Source organism: Haliotis asinina, chromosome 3 (genome assembly GCF_037392515.1).
Source record: "Haliotis asinina isolate JCU_RB_2024 chromosome 3, JCU_Hal_asi_v2, whole genome shotgun sequence".
Classification (NCBI taxonomy): Eukaryota; Metazoa; Mollusca; class Gastropoda; order Lepetellida; family Haliotidae; genus Haliotis; species Haliotis asinina.
The window spans coordinates 69,896,410-69,920,533 of record NC_090282.1 but is presented as its reverse complement, the minus strand read 5'-3'; the positions used below and the strand labels follow the sequence as shown (position 1 = coordinate 69,920,533).

The 24,124-nt window shown below is 39.1% G+C and overlaps 1 protein-coding gene across 1 annotated transcript; it reads right to left on the bottom strand.

The window, feature by feature from the left end:
• Positions 1 to 2,558: 2,558 nt before the first annotated feature.
• LOC137277041 (organic anion transporter 3-like) lies at positions 2,559 to 16,835 on the bottom strand. Its single transcript, XM_067808702.1, has 11 exons — positions 16,762 to 16,835; positions 14,955 to 15,117; positions 13,783 to 13,955; positions 12,365 to 12,595; positions 11,345 to 11,547; positions 9,811 to 10,089; positions 9,023 to 9,157; positions 8,520 to 8,605; positions 7,791 to 7,908; positions 7,572 to 7,644; positions 2,559 to 7,010 (listed from the first exon to the last, which is right to left on the bottom strand). Exons 2-11 carry the CDS (start codon positions 15,103 to 15,105, stop codon positions 6,855 to 6,857), a joined length of 1,605 nt encoding a protein of 534 aa, XP_067664803.1. The 5' UTR covers positions 15,106 to 15,117; positions 16,762 to 16,835; the 3' UTR covers positions 2,559 to 6,854.
• Between the last annotated feature and the right edge of the window lie 7,289 nt (positions 16,836 to 24,124).

The window sequence follows — 24,124 nt, the reverse complement described above, 5'->3', positions numbered from 1 at the left end:
CATGTCAGGAAATTGTCTATATTTGTTGATTATGTCGTCCTAGCATGAGTGACTTAGCCTTTCGATTTATTTGGCCTCCTTGATTGGGGACACCCGTGGCGAGCCACCTCCTCGTGGTGGGTGCTGGGTAACGCCAAGAGCTCGCCAACACCCCCGTAGTGGACCCGGGGGGATATTCTGAGTCGAGATGAGCTAGCGTCATTGGCGTCCTGCGCGAAGCGTCGTAGTATTATTTGCAGTAACTGTTGCTCTGATGAAGAACATCAAGTTCAACTTAAATGTCCCCTATTATCTCCTTGTTTGTGAACACTTGTCAACATGACGACAGGCCCGACTGTGATGGCTGGCTGACTGACTAACGTTCCGGCGAGATTTAGGTAACCTAGTTTAGTTCAAAATGTTTACAGTTCACAAGTGTTTTGACATTACAACAATTGAAAAGAATAATTCTGTTGTAGTTTGTATAATTTTATGTTCTTGACTAGTAATGGGCAATACATTGCCTCTACGCAGCATATGTTATCCTCAAGTGAAGCGGTTGACATTCCAGTCACCAATATGATGAATCAATCCGCGTGGTACGATTATATAGAGGAAGCTTTCTAAGAACGTGGGTACTAAATATGATACAAAACCCGTTCGACTTTCATATCAAACTTATGTCCCTCGTCAAATATAAAGGTCGTTTAATATCATGTGTACGTACACACACAAAACAACACACACGCACACACCAATGATTATAATAAAACATTATAATGTATATACCTGGCCGTGAACGCTAGTTGGTTTTAAGTGGAGGGGCTTCTCTAACACTTGCTAATTAAGGACAGCAATAAGACAAAAGACACAAGTCTGAAGGTGTATCACGTTTGAACGCTGACTTGCTTACTATTTTGAGATTTCATTTTACGAAAAATACATTGCTTTTGGTGTTCAGTATATGTATACACTAGTATTGAAAACACAATTGCCTCCAGAAAATTTTTATTTCTTTATTAGTGTATGAGAAAAAGAAGACAATTCCAGAAAAGCAACAAAAAGAAAATCAGTAGGGAAAGGTAGAAACGTTTAACACAGTGAAGATTACTGAATATAAAAATAAATTGTATTTAATATTAACGCCTATGGTTGATTTGGCTCGTGTTACTAAAATATGTGTTACTCACTTAAATATACCAAAACAATGCAATAGACAGAATACAAATTAACAGATTAATACATACAACTCATCTAGAGACAATAACAATCAAAGAGGCAGAGCATATTTCCGATAATTGGAACTCGATCATCTCGTTATACAGTCAGTTCACAACATACGGTATTGCCGAGTATACCTGTTGAAGCTCACATAAATGTAATATTAAATGCTCTCCCTTTCCCCGAGAAATGTTCCCTGACTGCTTTGAGTTCCTTCAAGCACAAGAGACGACTAACGGGATCAGATAGTCAGGTTCGGTGACATGGTTAACATGTCATCGGTTTACAATTGCGCTGACCGATGCTCATGTTGTTGATCACTGGATTGTCTGGTCCAGACTTGATTATTTACAGACCGTCCCCATGGTGCTGGAATATTGTTGAGTGTTGCGTATTCCGATGCCTTTAGGTATGCAGTTACCGAAACAAATCATGAAAAGTGCCAATTCAGTCTATAAAGTTGAGAAAAAACGCGATGAAAAAAAGCCCGCGACATCGGAGGTCAAACGATTCACTAAATTTCCCCCCCGCCCCCCCCCCCCCCCCCCGCCCCCAGCGCTGGGGGAAAACTGGTTTCAACAACTGTGCTGCGCAGTGCCCATAACAGATGCGGAGTGAATAGGTTCGCGGAGCTAGAAATAGTATTCATGCTCGGAGTATGAGGTCGTGAGTAGTAGTGTAATCTTGGTTGTGTACATAAACAAGTAAATAATCTACTCGTTACATAAACAAGCTTGCTGACTGTAGTAAGCAGCCTCTGTCGCAGAGAAAGCCCAATGTCTGGTTTATTGAACAGAACAGAATAGAACAGAAATTTTATTCTCAAAAATCACATATCGTGACACAGAGAACATACAGCAATTTCATACATAAAATTACTTAAAACATAGAGCAAAGCCCAGTTTTGATAAATTTGGCAATGTTACAGTTAAGTGGTGGATAGTCACATTTCATTAGATACACAAATTTTTCAGTACTGGGATGCTTACAGAAATATTGAGGAAGAAATTGATGTCTGAAGGTATTGAGTGCTGGGCAGTATAATAAAAAGTTAAGTTCGTCACAGACAGACGTCGAAGATGCACAAAGATGGCAGGTTCTATTACACCGTTCGGTGCCGTACCAGCGTCCTGTTTCAATGGGCAACCTGTGGTTTGAAGTTCTGAATTTAGTCAACCAGCGTCTATAGTAATAGGGTAGTTGTAACAAGTAAGGTTCTAAAAATAGAGAATGCTTATACATTACATAGTAATAACCTTTCGACGAATCCACAGCAGAGCGCCACCATAATTGCTTAAACTGATCAATAAGAGTGAGATGAACATTATTTTTAAGCCAAACAATGCTAGGTACAGAATGGCTGAGCCAGATATAATACAACCCCGTATCCTGAAGGATACGCTTGACACTTGATAACAAAGGGAAATTAAAATCAGCATTTACGGAATATAGATTGTACATGACATGGTAAAAGATAGTATTTAATTTGTTATTACAACTTAACATTTTGGCCCAGTTTGATATAATTCTAACTTTAACGGATATACTGATGGGGTATCTACCTAATTCACCGTATATCATAAAATCTGAAGTTGATTGTTTCACATTCAGAATATATTTACAAAATGTAAGATGGACACGTTCGATCATGGCAACATTTTCAAATCCCCACACTTCTGCACCATAGAGAAGAATTGGTTTAACAAGATTATCAAATAATTTCAATTAGCAGTCTATCGGCATGACAAGTTGGCGAATGCTTTTGAAGATGGTAAACATTGCCTTATTTCCTTGTACAGAAATACGTTTGATCGCTTTAACGAACCGTCCACTACCAGTGAAAAGTACACCAAGATATATATATTCATTAGAGATGTCAATAGTTGTACCATTTAACGTAAAATTGTATTTCTTCTTACAATATCCTTTTGAAAATATAACAACCTTTGTTTTTTTCTAAATTCATACTAAGTTTCCATTTTTTACAATATTGGTCAAAAGCATTCAAAGAATTCTGCAACCCATCACTTGTTTCAGCTAAAATGACCGTATCGTCGGCGTAAAGTAATATTAACACTTTCATGATATACCAATCTGGTCCTCAATAAGCTTATTTACATGTTCGAGGCCAGTTACATCATGTTCATAGAGGAAACACTCAAGATCATTTATGTACAAGGCAAAAAGGAAGGGATATAGATTTTCACCCTGTCTGACACCGCTCTTACATGGGAAGGCATTAGTTACAACATCAGAATGTACGACTCTTGATTTTATACGCTCATATATATTCTTTATGATACAGAAACATTTTCCATTGATATTACTTTGGATTAATTTATACCAAAGGCCACTTCTCCAAACAGTATCAAAAGCTTTACTGAAATCCACGAAAACACAGAACAATTTCTTTTTAAAATTTTGATAAATGTCAATTAGTGATTTCAGAACATAAATTTGATCCATCGTGGAATATTTGCTTCTGAAGCCAGCTTGTGCCTTACTGATTAAGTCAAATTTGTCTGAATACTTTTGCAGTCTTGCACTTAAGATGGAAGTGAAAAGCTTTCCTAAACAACTTAACAAAGAGATTCCCCTGTAGTTACATGGTTCCGCAGGGTTCCCTTTATTTTTGTAGATTGGCTTTATGTAACCAACAAGCCAAGCTTCAGGCATTACACCATTGTTAAACACGCAATTGAAAAGTTTCATATATACAGGCATTAAAACATGAGTGGTTGCTTTTATATACTCATTGTATATGTTGTCTACACCACAAGCCTTGTTGTTACGTAACTTGGTTGTAGCTGACAGAATCTCTTCTTCAGTTATGTCACAGTCAAGTTCCTCGTTAACAGGCAAATCCTTCACATCCAAGCTAATATCCTCAGACTCACATTCATTCAACTCTTTAAAATATTCATATAATTTATCTACAGCAATTATAGGCTTTTCGGGCTTATTATTAAAAGATTTTAGCAACTTCCAAAACTCTTTAGGGTTTTTATCTTTTGTATCCCGGCGAGTATTTGTACACTTGAGCTTATTATTTTTATAAGATTTTTTTCAGAATTTTATTGTATCGTTTACTAGATTGTAAAAAAGCCGATCTATTCTCGACACAATTCCGTTTACCATATTGCTTTTTGCAGTTATGATACTTTTTACGTGCCAGTTTGCATTCCTGATTAAACCATGGTTTGGAATTTGTTTTGGATATATTACGTTTCTTTTTACTGCCCAGAGTAGCCATTGCTGCAGAAATTAGTTTGTCATTGACAAGATTGGTAGCAATATTAATACATTCCTCAGCATCGTTCACATCCAGTGCATCGATTCTCTTACAAATACCTTCTATAAACGTCTGGTCAAAATGATGTACAAACGCATCTTGATTAACTGGATCCCACTTTTTAACAGTACGTTTAGTCCTTTCGGTCAAGTTGGAGACCGGGAATTTGGAAGTAACTCTATCACAACGGTATGTTGTGCATGAAAAAATTATGCATGAATGTACATCGGAGTAACAAGGATCAAATTCACACACTTTGAATTCCGTTATGAAATGAAATACATTGGCTGTTGCCATACAATAGTCTACTACACTTGCATCTTTACAAGTTAACATACCAATGTTTTCGTCTTCGCCGATCCTTCCGTTAGCGATGAACAAGCTTCTGTTTTTACATGCTTCTAACAGTTTATAGTCATGTGAGTTTGTTGAACGGTCCATTGATTCTCTCACTAAATTAACTCCAGCGCTTTTAAGTAAGTTAACTGACTGGAACACGCTATCGTCTATATCACGTTCAATGAATTCATCCATTTCTACATAATCAGGGAGGTCACTGGTACGCGCATTCAAGTCCCCAACAACACACACATATCTGGTTTGACTACACATAGTTATGATGTCACGTTCAAATTCGGGAAAGTGTTCCTTCGAAGCATACTTACTTCCCTCTGGAGGTATGTATATACATACAAGTATAAGGTCTTCTTCAAGTCTTAGTATATGTCCACTTATCTTACACCAAAGTAAGATATCATTAGTTTGTGATAGCATCTTTACACTGTTGTTTAACCGTTTATTGACTGCTATCATAATACCACCAGAGACACGTTTTCTCCCGTCATTGGGTCTATTGTTAGTATGCACGTCAAACCCTTCGATGTCTACATTATCTAAATCACACATTTTGGTCTCAGTGAAACATAAAATGTCAAAACTAGATATGTGTTCACAGAAATCCGGATTTAAAAGTCTAGTACGTATGCCACAGACATTAAGGGACATGCCTTTAAGCTTACATTGGGGTGCTGTGTGTTCGGCGTTGTCCTAGGCAGTGCTCTCCATCGACGTTGTCATGGCTGCTTGTGTTATTGACACCTGTATGTCTGCCTGTCTGGCTGCTAAAGACAATATACAATAGACAGCTTCAATCATTGACCACATGCAATTTGAACTTAACACCTATCAGGCTATTCGCCATAAACAAAATAATTTGATTTATTACTCGTGCACCCGAGTCCAGTCTCTGCCACATTATGTAATTAGGCAGGTGTGATACTTGTACAAATGACAAGTTTTTATGTCTGTGAGTTGCAAACAAACTACATAATTTTTTTCGGATGACTGGTTTTGACGGAAACTGGTGCAAACTCTTTCAAGTCCTGCTTTGTACTTGGACAAATGGCACTTTCCAGTCACGCAGTAGTTCACCATCTCTGCTGAGATGATTTTTTATTTGATCCAACTCAAATTCAGAGAACGTGTATTTACAATACTCAACATCTCTATATACATTCTCTTGGGATAACAACTTCTTCTAGTGTATATGATTTTGTTGTTTGACAACGGTATATGAATCCATACTGAGACGATGCATCAAGTACAATAAAAGAAGTTGTTATCCATAAAGAATCCTACTTTCTTATGACTAGCCATACTTATAAAAGGCCCATCAAACAGATCATCTTTCTGTACACACAATGAGCCCTCAGCGTATCAGGAAATGAACCAGCCAATCGGAAGTCGTCGTTACCCTTGAGTGTACAGCCACCCGCTATGGCTGGGTTCGGTCTCCCGAGGGAAGTAAGCCCAAGTACAAAATATTGCACTTTTGAAGCACGATTGTACGCTTATAATTTTGTTTTTTAACAAGCAGCAATGTGTATTATATGTCATGAATTAGTGATAATTGTGTTTTAATTATGTTTGATTTTTTGGTTGCATGTGACCTTTAGATATTGGGACGCATATTTCAATGATAAGTTGCTCAGGAGTTTAGATCGATTACATTCTGATAATATTTTATAAACTTTGTAACAAGTCGATTTATTAGACCAAATACTAAATCTAATAACGATAGGCATATCTCATGTTTCTGATAATAAAGTTGTCCAATTGTGATCTGGTGCTCCTTGAGGCACGCGATACGAACATGTCGTTGTTACCATGAATGATACATGCAGTGTAAGCTTTACATTTTAATTTGAATACCGATGTCCTTTATCATATTATATAGGTAACTAATAAATGAATAACAACGTGTATGTCTGAAGATTTTTCCTAATGATAATCCTTTGGTGAGTTTGCATTATTATGGGTATATCTGGAGAAACACGCCCAGTTTTATTTTCCGGGGGTAACGTTAGCCCCTTGCAGGAGTTTTATCCCATGCCTTGATGTCCTCTATCTTCTGGGGAAGTTCTCGTCCCTCTGCTTCTGGTAGCTGATAATTGAGCGCAGCTGTTACCAAACACGCCATCCCGAAAATTGTTCCAGGAGCCCAGGGTATTTGTGCTGCCTGGAATAAAACATGTAACACTATCATAACATTAGGAATCAATCCAATCATGTGTATACTACACATCAAAAGCCACTTTCTCCAGTATTCTGTTCTAAACTCTAGATTTTGCAGGATATTCCGTACTGTCTAAAGGCACTGTTGCACATTAATTAACGTATTGCATTGTAAATCCGTAACATGGAAACAGATTATCGTCATGAGATAAATAAACAATGAAACTCTGTGAAAACTGGCATATATATTATATACATACACACATAGTGAGTGCTTCAGTGGGTCTCAACGTTTGAAAGGATGTCTATATTCATTCGGATTGCGTTTCCATTCATCGTACTGCGGATATGAAGACAGTTACATTCTTTGGAAAATATAGGCACTTATTATTGACCAAGATTAACAAAATGGTATCATAATGGCATTCCTTCACTGAAGAGGAACAGGGTATATCGACTGATATTTGTTTCTTCTTGAAGTGAATATTTTCCAATAGAACTTGTTCTTTTTCTTAATGCACACTTCTGAAATGCTACTAAAAGAGGGTTTCTCGTCGGTTCTTACAAGCAGAGATACGAAAGGTGCAATCATTCCTCCAACTCTGCCAGCTGTCGATCCCGATCCCATGCCAACAGATCTGTTGGCAGAAAGGTCTATGGTTAATTCACGGTATCACGACCATTTGACATCAGCTCATTGTTGTACATAAACACTCTCTCAAGTTTCATAAGGTCAAATGCATTTTAGATATCCCGAGGCATTTACGGTAGTTAAAACAAAAACCTGAGATTCGTCGGGTAGATCTCCGGTGTGTACGCAAACATCCCGTTAAAACAGGCGGTGTTGCCGACTTTTCCAATAAACGCCAAGATAGTAGCTGATGTCAGCGCGACTGGACCGCCTGAAACATGTCAAGTGCTTATCACAGATTTCTGTTTCTAGAGGCCGTTTTTTTATAGATAGGTTATCGTTTGGACAGAAGAAATAGAGTTCTGGACAGATGCAACTCGGATATGCAGATGTTCGTACGTTGAAACCAAATACTATATATACTTTACATTTAATTTTTGATTTTATGGAGACATAATAATTGATACTTTAAACTTATAATGACGTTAAAAGAAATAATGAGATCATTTCCAGAAATATATCACAGTGTAAGACAGACAGAAACTGAAGATGAAGCATACACGTTAAGTGGTGGCACTGAATATAGGACAGAGCTAGTTAATGAGTTGAGTTTTACGCCATACTCAGCAGTATTCCAGCTATATGGCGGCGGTCTGTAAATAATCGAGTCAGGACCAGACGATCAACAACATGAGCATCGATCTGCGCACTTGGGAACCGATGACATGTGTCAACCAAGTCAGCAAACCTGACCACACGATCCCGTTAGTCGCCTCTTACGACAAGCATTGTCGCCATTTATAGCAAGCATGAGTTGCTGAATATATGACAGAGAGTTGTTTGCTCTTTGTGCATGCATGCCGACTTATCTGTCACTCTCACCCGCCAAAGCCTTGACTACTGTAGCCAGGAGAAGACATGTCCCAGCGAGAGTATGGAAGCTCATGAAAAAGATCCTTCTTCCCCATCTGCATAGAGTGAGCAGTATATTTAAAACAGTCATGTTATTTCTGTTCAGAGCAGTTTTGCACATGAAGATAAGAACACGAAAAATGCAGTCATCAAAAAGGTGCAGAAAAACATTCCAATCATCAGTTCGATAAAACCAGTGAGCTCTTTCTGGGTCAATTCAGCTGCAGTTATAGAGGGCATGAGTCTGGATTGCAGGCTTTGGACACATTTTTATGAATATTTAAAGGTTATAACCCTGTAAAACAATTAAAGTGGTGATACTGGGAATCGACAAAAGTGACCAGTGAACCTGTGAAGAGGCATACCTATGCACAAGAAATCGAGAGGCATTATGTTTCCAGTCTCTAAGGCTGCGTGTGGGGAATTGTCACTATAATTATAGTCAGAAGAGTGACGCCCAGTACGGTATCTACCTTCTTCCGACATACCAGTAGAGTGGCCCTGCTGGTACTTCAGCTAGAGAGTTCAGGAGGAAGTTCAAGTAGAAATCATCATGCAGAGATGAGGATGTCAGATAGAGGCTGAAGTACGTCAAGCTGTCAACCAGCCTGCAACATTGTCACCAACATTGTCATATGTCATAATTTGGCAACAGGGATGATGTTGTAATATACTTTTTTAATAATTCATGATGTGCCTTTTAGGTTTAAAAACGAACTATGGCGGTCAGATTTTACTAAACATCTACCACCATACATCTTACATATCATACACCCGGGGGACTCGGGTTTAGAACAAACTTAGAGATAGACCATGCTAAAATACTTTGGAGAGGTTAAACGAGACCTAATGGTTTTCAGTGTGGCTCTTTAGTCACAATATCAATAAATGGAATGTGTTATCTATATTCGAATATTATTTTTGTCTTCACATAGCAATGCTACCGTTGTGTGCTTCACAGTTTTCATGTGCATGCATCATATATCGTTGTTATCACGAACAAATCGTTCATACAGTTGTGGATAAGTAGCCGAGGTATCTGAAAAACAATACCATTAATCAGCCAGAAAGAAAACGATCTTCTCATTTCCTGTATTTTTAATCCTATGTGGATATTTTACCGGCAGGTAATCGTAACTGGGTTCGTACTGGCGTCAGTGTTCTATATGTTGACACGCGTTCCGAATAGCAAACTTTGAGGAAGTGCAACATTCACTGAACGGGAATGGAGTGCATCACGCAGTATATGGGCTGTACTCACCAGGAGACCCACACAACACCACTCATCTGTAACATAAACTTGGTCCGCACCAAATCAAGGCAGTTGTATTTCACGACTTCTGTCTGTTTCTCTGATGGCGTACCCACGTATTTACTTTCGGCACTGTTCAATTCAACGGGTGGTTCTTCAGTTCCAATACCGGGCAATGATACATTTGACACGTCGATATTGTTGATCTTGGCTGCCCTCTTGAATATCGCAAACGCCTTCTTGGACTTCTTGTTTGTAATCAGCCATCGTAGAGACTCTCCCAGAAAGCTACATAATTAAAAATAGCATGCACAATTTTCACATGCTATTTAGCGTCAGTATATCTGTGAGCTATATGCACTGTGGTAGATACACCTAATTATCACATTTATAATGCAGAAAACAAATAGCCGAGGCATTTGAAAAAGTGTTTTTTTTTCATTGTAGAGATATATGAATATTACCATACAATGGGTTACTTCTTTTTGGAAGCAGTGAAGATCCCGATTAGAACAGGTCTTCAGTAACCAATGCTTGTCATAAAAGGCGACTACAGGGATCGATTGGTCAGGTTCTCTGACTTGGGTGACATGTACACATGTCCCAATCACGTAGATCGTTTCTCACACTTCTTTTTGGAACCAGTGAAGATCCCGATTAGAACAGGTCTTCAGTAACCAATGCTTGTCATAAAAGGCGACTACAGGGATCGGTTGGTCAGGTTCTCTGACTTGGGTGACATGTACACATGTCCCAATCACGTAGATCGTTTCTCACACTTATGATCACTGGATGGCCTGGTCCAGATTCGATAGGTCAGTTACAATAATGAAGCCTTGAGGAATAATTCAATTTGAGTCAATGTCGGCAGTATTTCAACCACCATGCACAATGATCAAGTCATAACAACGTGATAAATGAAAGTATGTAGAAGATGAAATTAAGGTTAGTACATTTATCTCAACATTAGGCAAAGATACGACACATTATCAGGATTTCAGATCTCTTGCAACAAAGGTAAGATTAACGCGCGAAGGACGGGCGGTACCTCTTCCACATACATGAAACCCGGAAAAAAATCGACCCTTTCCCCGGGAACTTGGTGATTTGGTCGGGGAATAAAACAAATCTTCCTTACTAAAAAACAGGTGAACAGAGTTGTCAGAGTTTCTTATAAACACTACTACAAAAAGAAACAGAACAGATATATTAAACAGCTATCGATGTACCAGTCTACGTCTACAAAAAGACAAAATATATGCCTCCAATCAACAATGATATACCTCAAATGGATAGTTTATCCCTGTACTACATAAAGCATATACACCTCTGCAGCTTCAGCAGATATGAAAAATGATGAAGCATTGGTTGATATTGTTACTTAAATGTATTTTGTCGCCAAACTGGATTAACTGAAATTCCACCTATCCTTATAACAAGATCACTGCTTAAGTACGTGTCTTATCATGTGTCTTAAAGAAGGCATTCTTGTATCAAATGCACCTTTTACAAATGTTGGAAATTGCGAGCACTTTGGACTTACATGATCTGGAAAAACACAAGAGTAGAAACAGATACAAATGAGAGTTGTAGAGTTCTCCAGTGCATATCACGCAACAAGTAGGCGGTGCCTGTGAGGAGTATTGCGCAGATACTCCACCACAAGGCGAATACTGTAGATACTTCTACCCGCCTGTTCATCGGAAACTCCTCCATACCCATTGTGATTGTTGTCACAACAATGCCCTGAATCAAAAGAAAACATGAGAGGAACAGTAAGCCTGTAATCGAAACAAGTTATACAGTTTAAACAAAACAGGCGTTATTAGGTTCGAATTCATTACTGATGGGTACTACCTCGAGCAGTCACTATTTACCTCACATGCTTATGAAGCTCTGCTATCAGTTTTATTTATCAACGATATTTCATATTTAATACGCCGTGTGTGCCAATCAAATATTTTGGATATGTTTACAGTGCAATATCTTTGACGCTCTTGATATTTCATCCTTCTCGATGAAATGACTCAGTTACACATTAAGCTGACAACCATTGGCCTTGAAGTTAATGACAGGAAAAAAAACTCTTTATGGACTTTTCCTAAACACATTTCCCTTACATGTTGAACATCATAGCCATACAGATAGTATTTTAAGTAAACCACTCGGAATCAGATTATCCCGTGTCAGTCAATGAGAATCTATGATAGGCTACAATCAAGTCGGAAAACCCTATCCCGGTATTTGCCTCTCACGGCAGTAAGTGTGGACATCTCTCTACTCGAACAAGTTTACTGAGCTTGTGTCAGTGATCACTGCCCTAATTCCAACTGAACTTTACATGAACCCGTACCGATTATGCAGATGCCTCGCCACACAGTTGGAGTGACTGAAGGTAAAGCAAACTTGACAAAGTATTGTAAGAGAAGATACTGTGTACTTGCCGACAGATGTTTTATCTTCTTCAGTAAGGACTTAGACATGTAATGTAGATGTTCTTATATGCTTATCTCAAGCTGTTTATAATACCATCTTAGACAGTAAGCAAATGTATCAGTATTACCTGTTGAAAAATTCCATTCACCAGCCTCAGAGCAGAAAAGGCTGCGATATTAGGAGCGAACGCTAAAGCAAGACCTGCACCGGCTGTCAACACGTGTGACATGACAAGAAATGGTTTCCTCCCGAATTTGTCCGACATCACCGACACCGTGGCTGCGCCAATCCCTTGTCCTACGATGAAGAGTGACTGCGGGAGGCGACCGAGGAAGTCATTCCCACACACGAGATCCCACTGAAACAAAACGTGTAGTTTCTCTCTTTGAAGAAATAGTTTCAGGTTATCAACGAAGGTGTCCATATGAGTGTTTTGTCTGTAATACTGTACTTATTGTTCTTAGTGAATGGGAAAATTATTTTAATTTGGAGATTTTATGGTCATCACAAATATGAGTTTTTGTGACATCATAACGAACACAGCATCCTGCCATTTGTGACCAAGGAATGAAACACATAAGGATCAACAACATTATAAATTCTCCCTCTTAATTTTCTGTGACCACCTACAATTGAGGGTAATAGTTCGTCACACTTTCACTGGTATAAGAACTGAGTTGGTGAAGATCTTGTTATGAAAACACTGCGTGAGTTTCGAACCAATCACTCTAAGCCTGTTGGGGTAAGGCGCCACACATAAACTGATTGTATCATCAGGTGTTTCAGTAATATATGGTATTTCTTGGCAATGCTTCTTTATTCAATACTAAGGACAGCTTTTACGAAACGTGACGACCACAGTTGTGCTTACGTTACTGTTCAAGAGGGTCCGGACCACTTGTGAAAATTGAACGCAAAGCTAACTCGGATGGAATAAGTATTTCCTCATCGAAAATATTTGAGGACTGGACATTTGAGCAAGACACGAGCGTAGCGTTGTTGGCGCTTTTGCTCTGGTCCTTGCCGATCAGTGTCCATACAAATTAGACTTCATCTCGGAATGACACATTCATAGCAAGACTGTTTGGTCACTAAGGTTAACTTGGGCGGGTGTAAGATCATATCGTTTTATAGTGATTTACGAACGGACGCTCATAATTTAATCGGAGTCTGTTCTTGGTGACAGCAGAGAGGTACTAACCAAATGTGTGTATGTAGTTCGAGAGCATGCAAACCGTTTATTGTGTACTACCGTCTCTTACCGAACTTACATGTACACTTATGAACCGTTCACACATCCCTGTAGGAATGAGGACATGTCGCCAAACGTCATACAGAACGAAAAAATGAGCATTTCTTAAAACGGTAACCTACCCCTCCTCCTCCGCGTTTCCTTCTAACAACCATCAGGTAGTTAATGAACCGGTTAGTCCAGCTAAAGGGGAGTGAGTACAGCAAACAGAACAGCTAGGCAGAGGTAAATAGCTACAGTCATGAACGAATGAAACTGATATAACACATTTTAAGACACATAGTACACCATACCTCTGACACTATGGAATGATCTTTCGGCATATCATATGTCCAGGCACTGCATGCATGAGACGATGTCACATTAGTGGTGGTGTTCCGTACAGACACTTCACATTTGCCGTAGTCGGTGTTGGTGTCGTTGCCATAAAGTGGTGTCACAACACACTGTTGTTTTACGGGTTGAGCTATTGAAAAACCACGAGGTTTTTTTCTATATATGGTATATTACATTTATTTTGAAGTGAAATAAGTACGTTTGTACAATGTATACATAGACATGTACACATGTACAAAGATATGGATACACGTATGTACGTATACGTTTGTAACAGCACCATCAATTACAACCGTCATGGACACAGGAATAAAGTGACATAAGGTGAGAACCACTGCATTTGTCAGTTCGGGGTAGAATCTGCAGATGTAAATTTAGAATATGCAGATTATACGTGCACGTCACCTCGACATAGAGCAATATAAAGCACATATGAGGAAACATAATGACGTATTGGGGAAGCAAATGAGTGAGTTCAAAGTTAACGTCTGACTGAGCAATGTCACAGCTGTACACACCCCTATGAATTTTGCATGGATTGCATCGAAATCGCAACATGTGGTACCCAAATTTGTCTATCTACAACAGCAGATGATATAGTGCATGTGACGAGGCAATTCTGCATATTTACTTGAGTATACGATGATTTTATAATTTTCAACAAATTTTTATACATCTCCTAGTACTTGTTACCACCATTAGTTGTACCACTAGAGTTACATATTTTACTTAACATGTATGTACAATTGCATTCTTATGACTATGGAATAGGCTTTTTTCGAGTAGAGACCAGACAATCCAGTGATCAACAGTATCAGTATCAATCTTCCGCAAGTGGAATGAGTCAACTAAGTCAGTGAGCCTTACCATCCGATCCCATTAGTCGCCTTTCATCACAAGCCTTGGCTGCTGAAGATCGTTACTAGTTTTAAATAGGATCTTCAGAGGGTCTAGCACTCGAGCAATGGTAACTCCCATACGTGAACATATAGTTATGACACTCGTACCACTATGATCGCTTTGTTTAACGTTTGTTCTGTTGCATGGTTAAAGATGCATCCATGGGTACAGATGAGGTCATAAAGTGAACTGTTTCATTCAAATTCTTGTAACAAGAACATAGACATACCTATGAACACGAAGTTGAGGAGGTGGAAACAAACTGTTAGGTTTCCAATACTCAACAGGACGGCTTGCAACAGCTGATACCGACCCAATGTGCCCAGCAGTTGTAGAACACTGTCAATAGTCCGTAGCGAGGTCTTCTTGTCGTCAGCCATTGCCTATATTTACTGTAAGAGACATGGAGCACTCGCGTACAGCAATGTAGTGCAAGGGCAGAAGGTTGTATTTGTTACACAGCACCAACTGTCACTTGATATCTTCCGTGCATCTACCTGTGTAGCTTCAGGTGAATAATATAAATATTTTTAAACGTCATGCAAATCTTGTTTAATGTTTGCCTTAGCATGTATTTACTGAAAGAGACATGGGGCACTCACATGCAGCTATGTAGTGCAAGGGGAGGTCATATCAGCTACACAATACTAACTGCCATTTAATGTCTTCGTACATCTAAATGTGTAGGGTCGAGTGAATAATGTAACGACTTGCAACGTCATACAAATCTTGTACAATATTAAACAGAATGTAAATGCATATCTGCTTTAACCTTACCTTACAGCTAAGAATTCAGGGCGGTTTGAGGTTATATCACCCTTGTGTTAATATGCCTCGTTCATATTCATTTCTGCCTTGAGGGCAGTGATTATTCATTCTCCTCGTCTATACAGCCGGGCATACGTATTCTGGCATACATCCCATGTTACAGTGTGATTGATATGGTTGATGAAGAATTATACTTTTCCTTTCCCAGCGTCTACCAATATTGGGCAAAATACATGCGCAGGTTCATAATTCGATAAAAGATCACTTGCTGATATAAATACGAGGTATGAGATATTAGGGATCGATGCTATTACGTTTCTATATCAACGTGCATGCACGTGTATGTGACATGTATACGCTTGACAGCCGTCGTGCATCATGGGTACTCCACTCAGCAACATCATTTTGACTCACATCTGGCAAGAGGATGTTTTATCCACTTAATACCTAGGACAATTCACGATAACAAGAATTAAAATATTTGAACATCATTTTGTATGGCGGTGCGATCAAACAACTGACCCTCACCGTATCCACTTGGTGGTGTCATATAGATGGGTGATTGTGATATGAACGCCTTACCTGTTTGAACATGCATGTTGTGAATAAGCACACGTACTTACATACCTTAGCAGACGCATGATGCTGTTCTTAAGGCATGTACAACCTTCGGTTATTGTAAACATTGCCAGCAAGCTTTACCTTAATCCCATAAATTCCTTAGTAAATCACGAGCATTTCCCATATCGTACCTTCTACCAGAAGCAGTTCGATGTACTGAAATTATAATACGCCTAAAGGGACGGGTGAAACAAACTACCAATGCCTCAAGTGGGTTTTAAGCAGTCGTTGCTGATCCAAGGTCGAATACTGGCAACCAAAACGTCTTTTTTTTTAACGCCACACTGAGCAAAATAGATAACCAGACAATCCACTAAATAATGGATTCAGGATCAGACAATCCATTGATTAACAGAATAAACATCAAGCTACGCAACTGGAAGTTAGTGAGCCGGACCACCCGACACTTCAAGTCGCCTCTTACGAGAAGAATTGATTGCTAAATGTTTTACTTTATTGTAGTCAGTGATAATGTACGACTACCAATTAACCTTTATTAACAGTTGTTTTACTGTCCTTCGTCGACAGTTTTTTTTATATAATATACATATATTCCACTCATCATCTATCTATCTGTCTGTCTGTCTGTCTGTCTGTCTAATGGGTAATATATGTATAATATGAAAACAAAAATAAAAATGACATACCTGGTACTTGTAGACCGCTAACTGCGAAGGAACAAACTGAAACATACTTAAGTCCCTAGACAATACCGTTTCACTGTACCCGGCGGTCTCCTTGTGGCTCTATGATGCGATCATAAATAGGTCGTGTTGACTTGGAAGGAAAACAGCCCAGTATGACCGTACATGTTTATCTTATGCGAAAGGACTGTCAGCAGTGTTTAGTCTGTCAACACATTGTCCTGTAGACACAAACGACAATGTCGCAGCACGCGCAAGTGTATGTAGGCGCCAGTGAAATACAGCTCCACTATGAAAACATTTGTAATATTTTTAAAGACGTTCTGAATAGCTGCAAGGTAAGGTATAGAAGTCCGATGAAAGATTTGTCTGGTTTTATGCACCTCGTGTAAAGTTAAGTGTTTCAAACAGCCGTTACAATAAGAAATACAACGTACAATAGATTGATAAAAAGCATGTTTCTTTGAGTCGAGTTTAACGTAACTTCCACCAACTCGAAAATTCAGTGCACTTTTTATTGCGAATCGAGTTGCATGAGAGTTATTATGCCGAGTCAGAGACACAGAGTATTTCCTTTGTGACCGAATACGCAAGAATGCTTTCAGTTAAGAAATGTGTTTTGGGGGGATTTATAACCGAAATATATCTATATTTAACGTGGAGATACTAACCTGGGGATTTTGTAGTGTGATACTCCAATAATAATAACGTGTGCACTTATATTGTTCCAAATTCCATGCTAATAGCGTTAACGGTCAAAACAGGCAAATTATTACCCCGATAAACCCAGCTGCGCTAGATGGTTATAGTCACATGACTTATCCCACCGGGTACCCATTTTCTGCTTGGTGAACGGAGGCAAGTTTGAACAAATTCACTTGTCTAAGGTGAGACCACACGTATTCCATGTGCTTCGTTGAAAGGCAGGAAGTCTTAGAAACACCAAGGAGTCAAGCTATCAAACACGGTCACCCATCCAAGGACTGTCGGCGCCCAGTGTTGCTTACGTTCAACTGACTTCTGACCTGAGCTCCATGCACAGCACCACACATCACCACAAGACAGGTTTTTATGTCACTTCTTATATTATTTAACTGCAAACAAACATATGTCGCTGATGTTTAGCCAGCTTCGACACAGTGTTGCAGTATAACATATATACTAGTATTAGTATTACCATGTTCAGACATACGATCCTCACCCAGCCTACCCATGAAGATCCGAATTAGAATTGATCTACGATAGCCGATGCTTGTCATAAGAAGGGAGAAACGGGATCCATTTTTAGGCATGCTGACACACGTTTTCGTTTCCCAGGTGCGTAGATTGTTGATCTGGTCCAGATTCGATTGTTTTCAGACCACGAGAACTGTCTGGATTGCATAGATATGATGACCGGCACTGACCAACTTCCTGTAAAACAGACTAAAAACTCGGCAAATATAAACATTCATGGAAATATTTGTTTTTATCCCTATCCCAAAAGACGTGTCCCATCCATGAAGGCCTGTGATTTCCTAAAAATAACAATGCAGTGATTATATAGAAGCTACTTCATCAGTGTCATATTGTTAGTTTCGTTGGAGTTTTAAGTACATTTCCATCTTCAGATAAACTGTAGCAAATGCCGGTTCGATCGCTTCTGATAGCTACTGATAAACGCAACATGCAAATTAATGCTAAACTAGCTGCGTATAAAGCAGATCCACACTGGTTCTAAATTTGAATCCCAAGAGCTATTCTCCGTGCCACAACGAGTTTTAGCTCGGAATGTCGCATTTAAATGAAAAGGAAAATATTCCCGAGAGAAGTAGGACAATTTCCTCTTAAAACTAAAAGAATACAGCGTCAAAATCCATAGGCACGCACGCAAGCGTGCATACCAATGTGGAAAGCAGATAAAAGGCAAATTTATATAAATACTTCATATAAATGTTCTCACGTTTGTGGGGTAGATCCAAAAGCCAAGCCAACCAACCTCCACTTCACCCCCACCTCCCCAACCTTGGTTGATGCATGTCATAGTGTCGAAGCTAGTAGAACAGATCTAGATCACAGATCTTCTGGCTTGAAGATGACACTTGAAGATCCCCGGGTTCGAATATTTGCCGAGAGCTTCAAGACTAACGGGATCGGGTTGTCAGACTCGCCGACTTTATTGACATATGTCACCGGTTCCCAATTGTGCACAGCGATGATCATATTGTATTGTCTGGTCGAGACTCAATTATTTACAGAACGTCACCAAATAGCTTGAATACCGTTGAGTGCGGCGTAACACTAGACCCGCTAACTCACTCACTCCTGTGTGAATGTTAACAAACAGTCCTTATGAATACTGTTGAGCTCTGCGTTACACAACAAACTAACAAGCATTCATTACATATTCTCTGAGAAAGAGAGAGAGGGAGAGAGAGGGGGAGAGAGAGAGAAGGAGGGAAGAATGCAAACCAAAAGAATGCAAAAATATGTTGTTGAAGCGAGCGTAAAATGCCAAAAAAATGAATTCGCTTCCCTTTCCCGGAAATGTTGAGTTTGAGTTTGAAGACTTCCTTCAGGGACAGTACTGGCCTGGCTTGATGTTACACGTGGACGACCAGAACGTGAACGATCGATGACATCATTTGTGTTCTGTTACCGTCTCACCAGTGCAGAAATGGTGTTCCGATGGCAGTGGAAATGTGCAGCCATTTGTCGTTGATACATCCCCCTACGAACCATCAGAATGGCCTCATGACGTTGTGCAGACGTTAGCCTTTGCATGCTATGCGTTTCAGAAGCCGTTTAATATTTTGAATAAGCGCAAAGGCAGGGGTTGAGCTTTCCAAAGTGAACGTATTGTGTGGAATTCATTTGTTCTGTTTCTCTTTACCGGAATGCACGTGCAACAACGTATTGCACGTCTCACGGACGAAACCACTGACGTCACATAATGTGCATGCGTGTTGGATGCATGTCACTTATCTCTGAGTTTAAAGCTGTATGTGTCCACACAGATGTGATAAATTTAGATTTTGAATTTTTGCATGTACAGTTCCTTTATGTTCACAGTAGATATTTACTCACAGAGACACAGTACATACATCTACAGCAATGTAGAGCAGGAGGCAAGGTCATATTTGTTACACAATACCATCTGTCAGTTGATATCTTCCATTCATCTACATGTGTAACGTCAGGTGAATAATGTAAACATGTTTTTAAACGTCATGCAAACCTTGTCTAATGTTTGCCATGCAACCTATATATTTGGAGACATTAATTCGATTGTTGAGTTAAGCCTTTTTATGAGTATCATACTCTTTTACATCTTAATATAAACGTTCTAAAAACACCTTTGCTGTTAACCGACAGATAAGACATATTCAACACAGAACAAAAATAAAATAAAATAAAATAAAATACCGTTGCGATGACCCCTTGTGTCTGTAAGCAGCTCATGCACAATATTACCTTTGCAACTGTGTAAATGATCGAGATGCAGAGAAACTACCTAAACATTTTTGCCTTTTCTTTTTCTTATCTTGTCGAAAACACTTAATTCATACCTTAAGGGCAGTGATAGTTCTTTCTTCTGACTTTCATAATCACGGATGCGTATTTTGGCATACATTACATCCTCCGATAGAGTGTTATTAATAGTGTTGTTAGAGACTTATAGAGATAGTTTTTAGAGATGTTGTTTCCCAACATTCATTAAAATAAACGTGTTGTAGAGGGCAATATAAATGCCAGTAAAATATGCGTATAACGAGATCACGAGATGATACAAAGACGATCACGAGCTGACAGAATTATGAGTTGTGAGGTATTGGGCACTGATGCTATAACACTTATAGCGACGTGCAGGCATGTATGGACATATGTTTGGACATTTATAGTGCTGGACCGCACTTAGACATGATGGGCACGTCACTAGACTGCAGTATACTGGCTGTTCCATGTTGTAGCCACTTAATGCTGCATACCATTCAGAGTAACGAGGAGTACAGTGGTTTAACATATACTTGTACGACAGGTCGATCAAACAACCGACACACCCTGTATCCACTTGATGGCTTCATGTTGACGGTTTATTGTAGGGGATACATATATAACGTTGTTTTGAATGCTACCTTTGTTTTGTAAGTGTCCCCAAGATGTATCATTTGAGTCCCAAATATCCCTTTAGTAAATATGTAACTGATCGTACATTCTGTCATAGCGTTTGGTTCAAAACTAGTGAGACCCGTGAATGCCCCGGGTTAGCATAGGCCTTCAGCAACCCATGCTTGCCATAAAGGGCGACTCTGCTTGCCGTAAGAGGCGACTAACGGGATCGGATGGTCTGGCTCGCTGACTGGGTGACACATGTCATCGGTTCCCAATTGTGCAGATCGATGCTCATGCTTTTGATCACTGGATTGTCTGGTCCAGACTCGATTATTTACAGACCGCCATCGTATAGCTGGAGTATTGCTGGGTGCGGCGTGAAACTAAACTCACTCATTCAGTCAAAACAGTAAACGGCCATCGCTCAAAAGCCTAAGCTATGTGACTATGATGTGTGAGACATCACATCAACTGGTCCAATGCAGTCTTGTCTCATCGTCTCACCATTGTTGTCTACTACTTGTGTAGGATAATGCCGTTTGCGTTGGTCTTGTGTATTTGTTTCTTATGTTTTGTATAACCATCAAACGAAGATGCTTTTCGTTTGCTTATTTAAATATACATTTTAAAACATGATAAATGATTTTATGACGTTTCTCTTTCCTATTACATCCCTTACACCGTCAAACGTGTTTGTTCCTAAGACGGTAAATTCCGAGTTATCGCCCCTTGCTCAACCTCTCTCAAGCGCTTTGTACTTCTGTCTATGCCAGTTACATCCGAATGTTTTGGGATAAGCATTCGAAATACTAGTAACCGCCGGACCGTAGGCCCAGCGCTGGTTGTTATTATATTGGGCTGGCAGTTTCAGATATGTGCAGGCCCTTGTGGCCTTCAGTAAATTATCTGTCCATTATGTTTCAACCGGAGTGGTTCCCCCTTTTTTCCCTGTTTTAATGTTCGGGAGTCATCATGATCCATCATCTTATGTTTCTGTGTGTGATAGGCCTCACTTGAGTTTGTAGGAACAGTTGAAACTGTGTACAATGTAGTCTATATATGTTGTCTGAATGATCCTGTAAAACAAATCAAACACATGTAATAACACAGAATACAAACATAATTACATGAATATACATTCTAAAATTTCAAAACACAAAACAGAAACCAAAATACATTAAAACCATATTATCATTATAATCGTGTAGCTCACCTGTGAAACTTGTAATTTCACTGAAGATTTTCTTGCAGACACTGTGTGCATCTATTCAGTTGGTGAATACCCATAAGGGTCACTATGAATACCATCATGTAATAAAAAAACGTTTGTTGTCTATGGACGTCAATGTCACTTAGGTGTGTTTTTGTGTGTACAGAGTGTTATTGTGTGACTGAATCAGATAATAAGAACAGGAGACTGCTTTATTGTCAAAAAGATAGTGTTTAAACATCTCATGTCTCAGAAATTTCTTGATGACTGATTTTTTAATACCTTTGGCTGTTTTCTCTTCAATGAGGTTTTTGTCTGTTTGTATCAAAAAAGAGTACATCTTTGCCTTTAACCCACAAAATTCTAAGATTATGTTTCCACTTGCTTCATCTTTCATCTTGCCGGTCACCTTCCTATTCAGATCGGAATAGAGTCCTTTTGGGTCATTGGGTGCATAATTGGAAGTATCAAAGAGATGCAAATTCTGCTTCATGAATGCATAAGGATCAAGTAGGGGTTGAGGAGGGGCATGGACTTGCATAAAAGACTGTCAGTGTCTGTCAAGAGCAAATCTAAATGTTCATGACCATATTGTGCTTGCATGATATTGTAGTGATGGGTTGATCTAAATGTACACTTGTCTTTTCTAATTCAACATCAACCACCTCATCTGAATAAATTTTGACCTGCTTGAAATTGGTTTTTGCTGCCAGTTTTTGAAGTCTAGGTCCTTGTGTTACCAACTGCACTGTTTTGTGTTTACGTTTATTCATACAGAAACGGCCAAACACACACGTGTTCATCAGTTTGTAACGATCTTTGTCACAATTGTCCTTTGCATTTTTGCGATTTCTCAAGTTGAGCTCCACGTAGGGTTTCAACCATGAACCTTGGGTAAATTTTAAAACTCTGTGTATTTGCTTTAACACTAAACCATGATTCAAATACAACAGTAAGGTTTTGAAATGAACCACATAACGAGAACGATCTTTCAGTGTACAAAAAAGTATTCTACCAGATGATTTCTTTGGAAGTTTCTCCAATGGTCGATTGTGGAAATGAGCCAGCAATTCTTTGTGCTTGACTGATAACTCCTCAAAAGAGATATCATCATGAGGTGGCCATGGGAAAAGCTGCGTGAGCTTTGTGTAAGTGGATACAGCAAATCAATTTCTAAGATATACCCTGTGTCACTCTCTGTATCTATGGTGAACCAGTCTATGGAGTTGAACTCTGCGGGTTCAATGAATTGGTAATTTCCTATAGGGAGAGGTTGCAACATCACTGTGGCATACAACGAATTTACATCAAAGTAGAGAAGAGTGGAGGTGTCTTTTTCTGGATTAAAATCAGGCATGTGTTCATTGTTGCTCTCTGCATATTTTTTCCCAATGACTGGGACCACCACGAATAGAATTTTCAATGCAATTGTAAGTGTCTACATCTGTAAACAGATCAAGTTTAGCACCAGTGATTTTCATCGCAGCATCCAAACAGAAACCAGGCATGGAATAGTAATGGCAAATGTCCAGTCCATAGTCAGTTAAACAACCAGTTCTGAAGGTTTCAATAACATCTGTTACCAACAACACATCTACTGTCACATACAATCTCATGAAGTCGCTCATGGATTGACATTGAAATGTTTGCCATAACTCATGTGCAAAAGCATAGTCATCATCACTGATGTTCTGCTCACTAAGGGAACTGTAAAAGGCTTCTTTAGGAGGCAAGCATGTCTCATTTAATGTTTCCCATGAATCCATATACTCATAGGGAAACATGTTGTGGAAATGTTTCTTGCAAATAAACAAAGGAATTCACTCCCTTCATTAACTGATTTTGGGTAAGGCCATCTAAGATACTTTGTAAAAATTTATAGGAATCCAGAAAGACTAATCTACTGTCTACTGTAAAAGACAAAACATGCTCTGTAGTGTGAGGTATGACAGCGATCTCACGATCCCCAAACGTCTGTGCTACCTCTAACAAAAGGTGAGCATAATAATGTTCCAGATTATGGAACATTACAATAACCCTTTTCTTTAACTGAAAACTGAGATT

Bases quoted from the DNA above. Each gene is read 5' to 3' on its own strand.
- LOC137277041 (XM_067808702.1), bottom strand. From the start codon at position 15,105: ATGGCTGACGACAAGAAGACCTCGCTACGGACTATTGACAGTGTTCTA. The intron at 12,596-13,782 runs GTATGGTGTACT...GTTTTGTTTCAG, and splicing joins ATCATTCCATAGTGTCAGAG to TGGGATCTCGTGTGTGGGAA. The intron at 10,090-11,344 runs GTAAGTCCAAAG...TTAATTATGTAG, and splicing joins CTTGTGTTTTTCCAGATCAT to CTTTCTGGGAGAGTCTCTAC.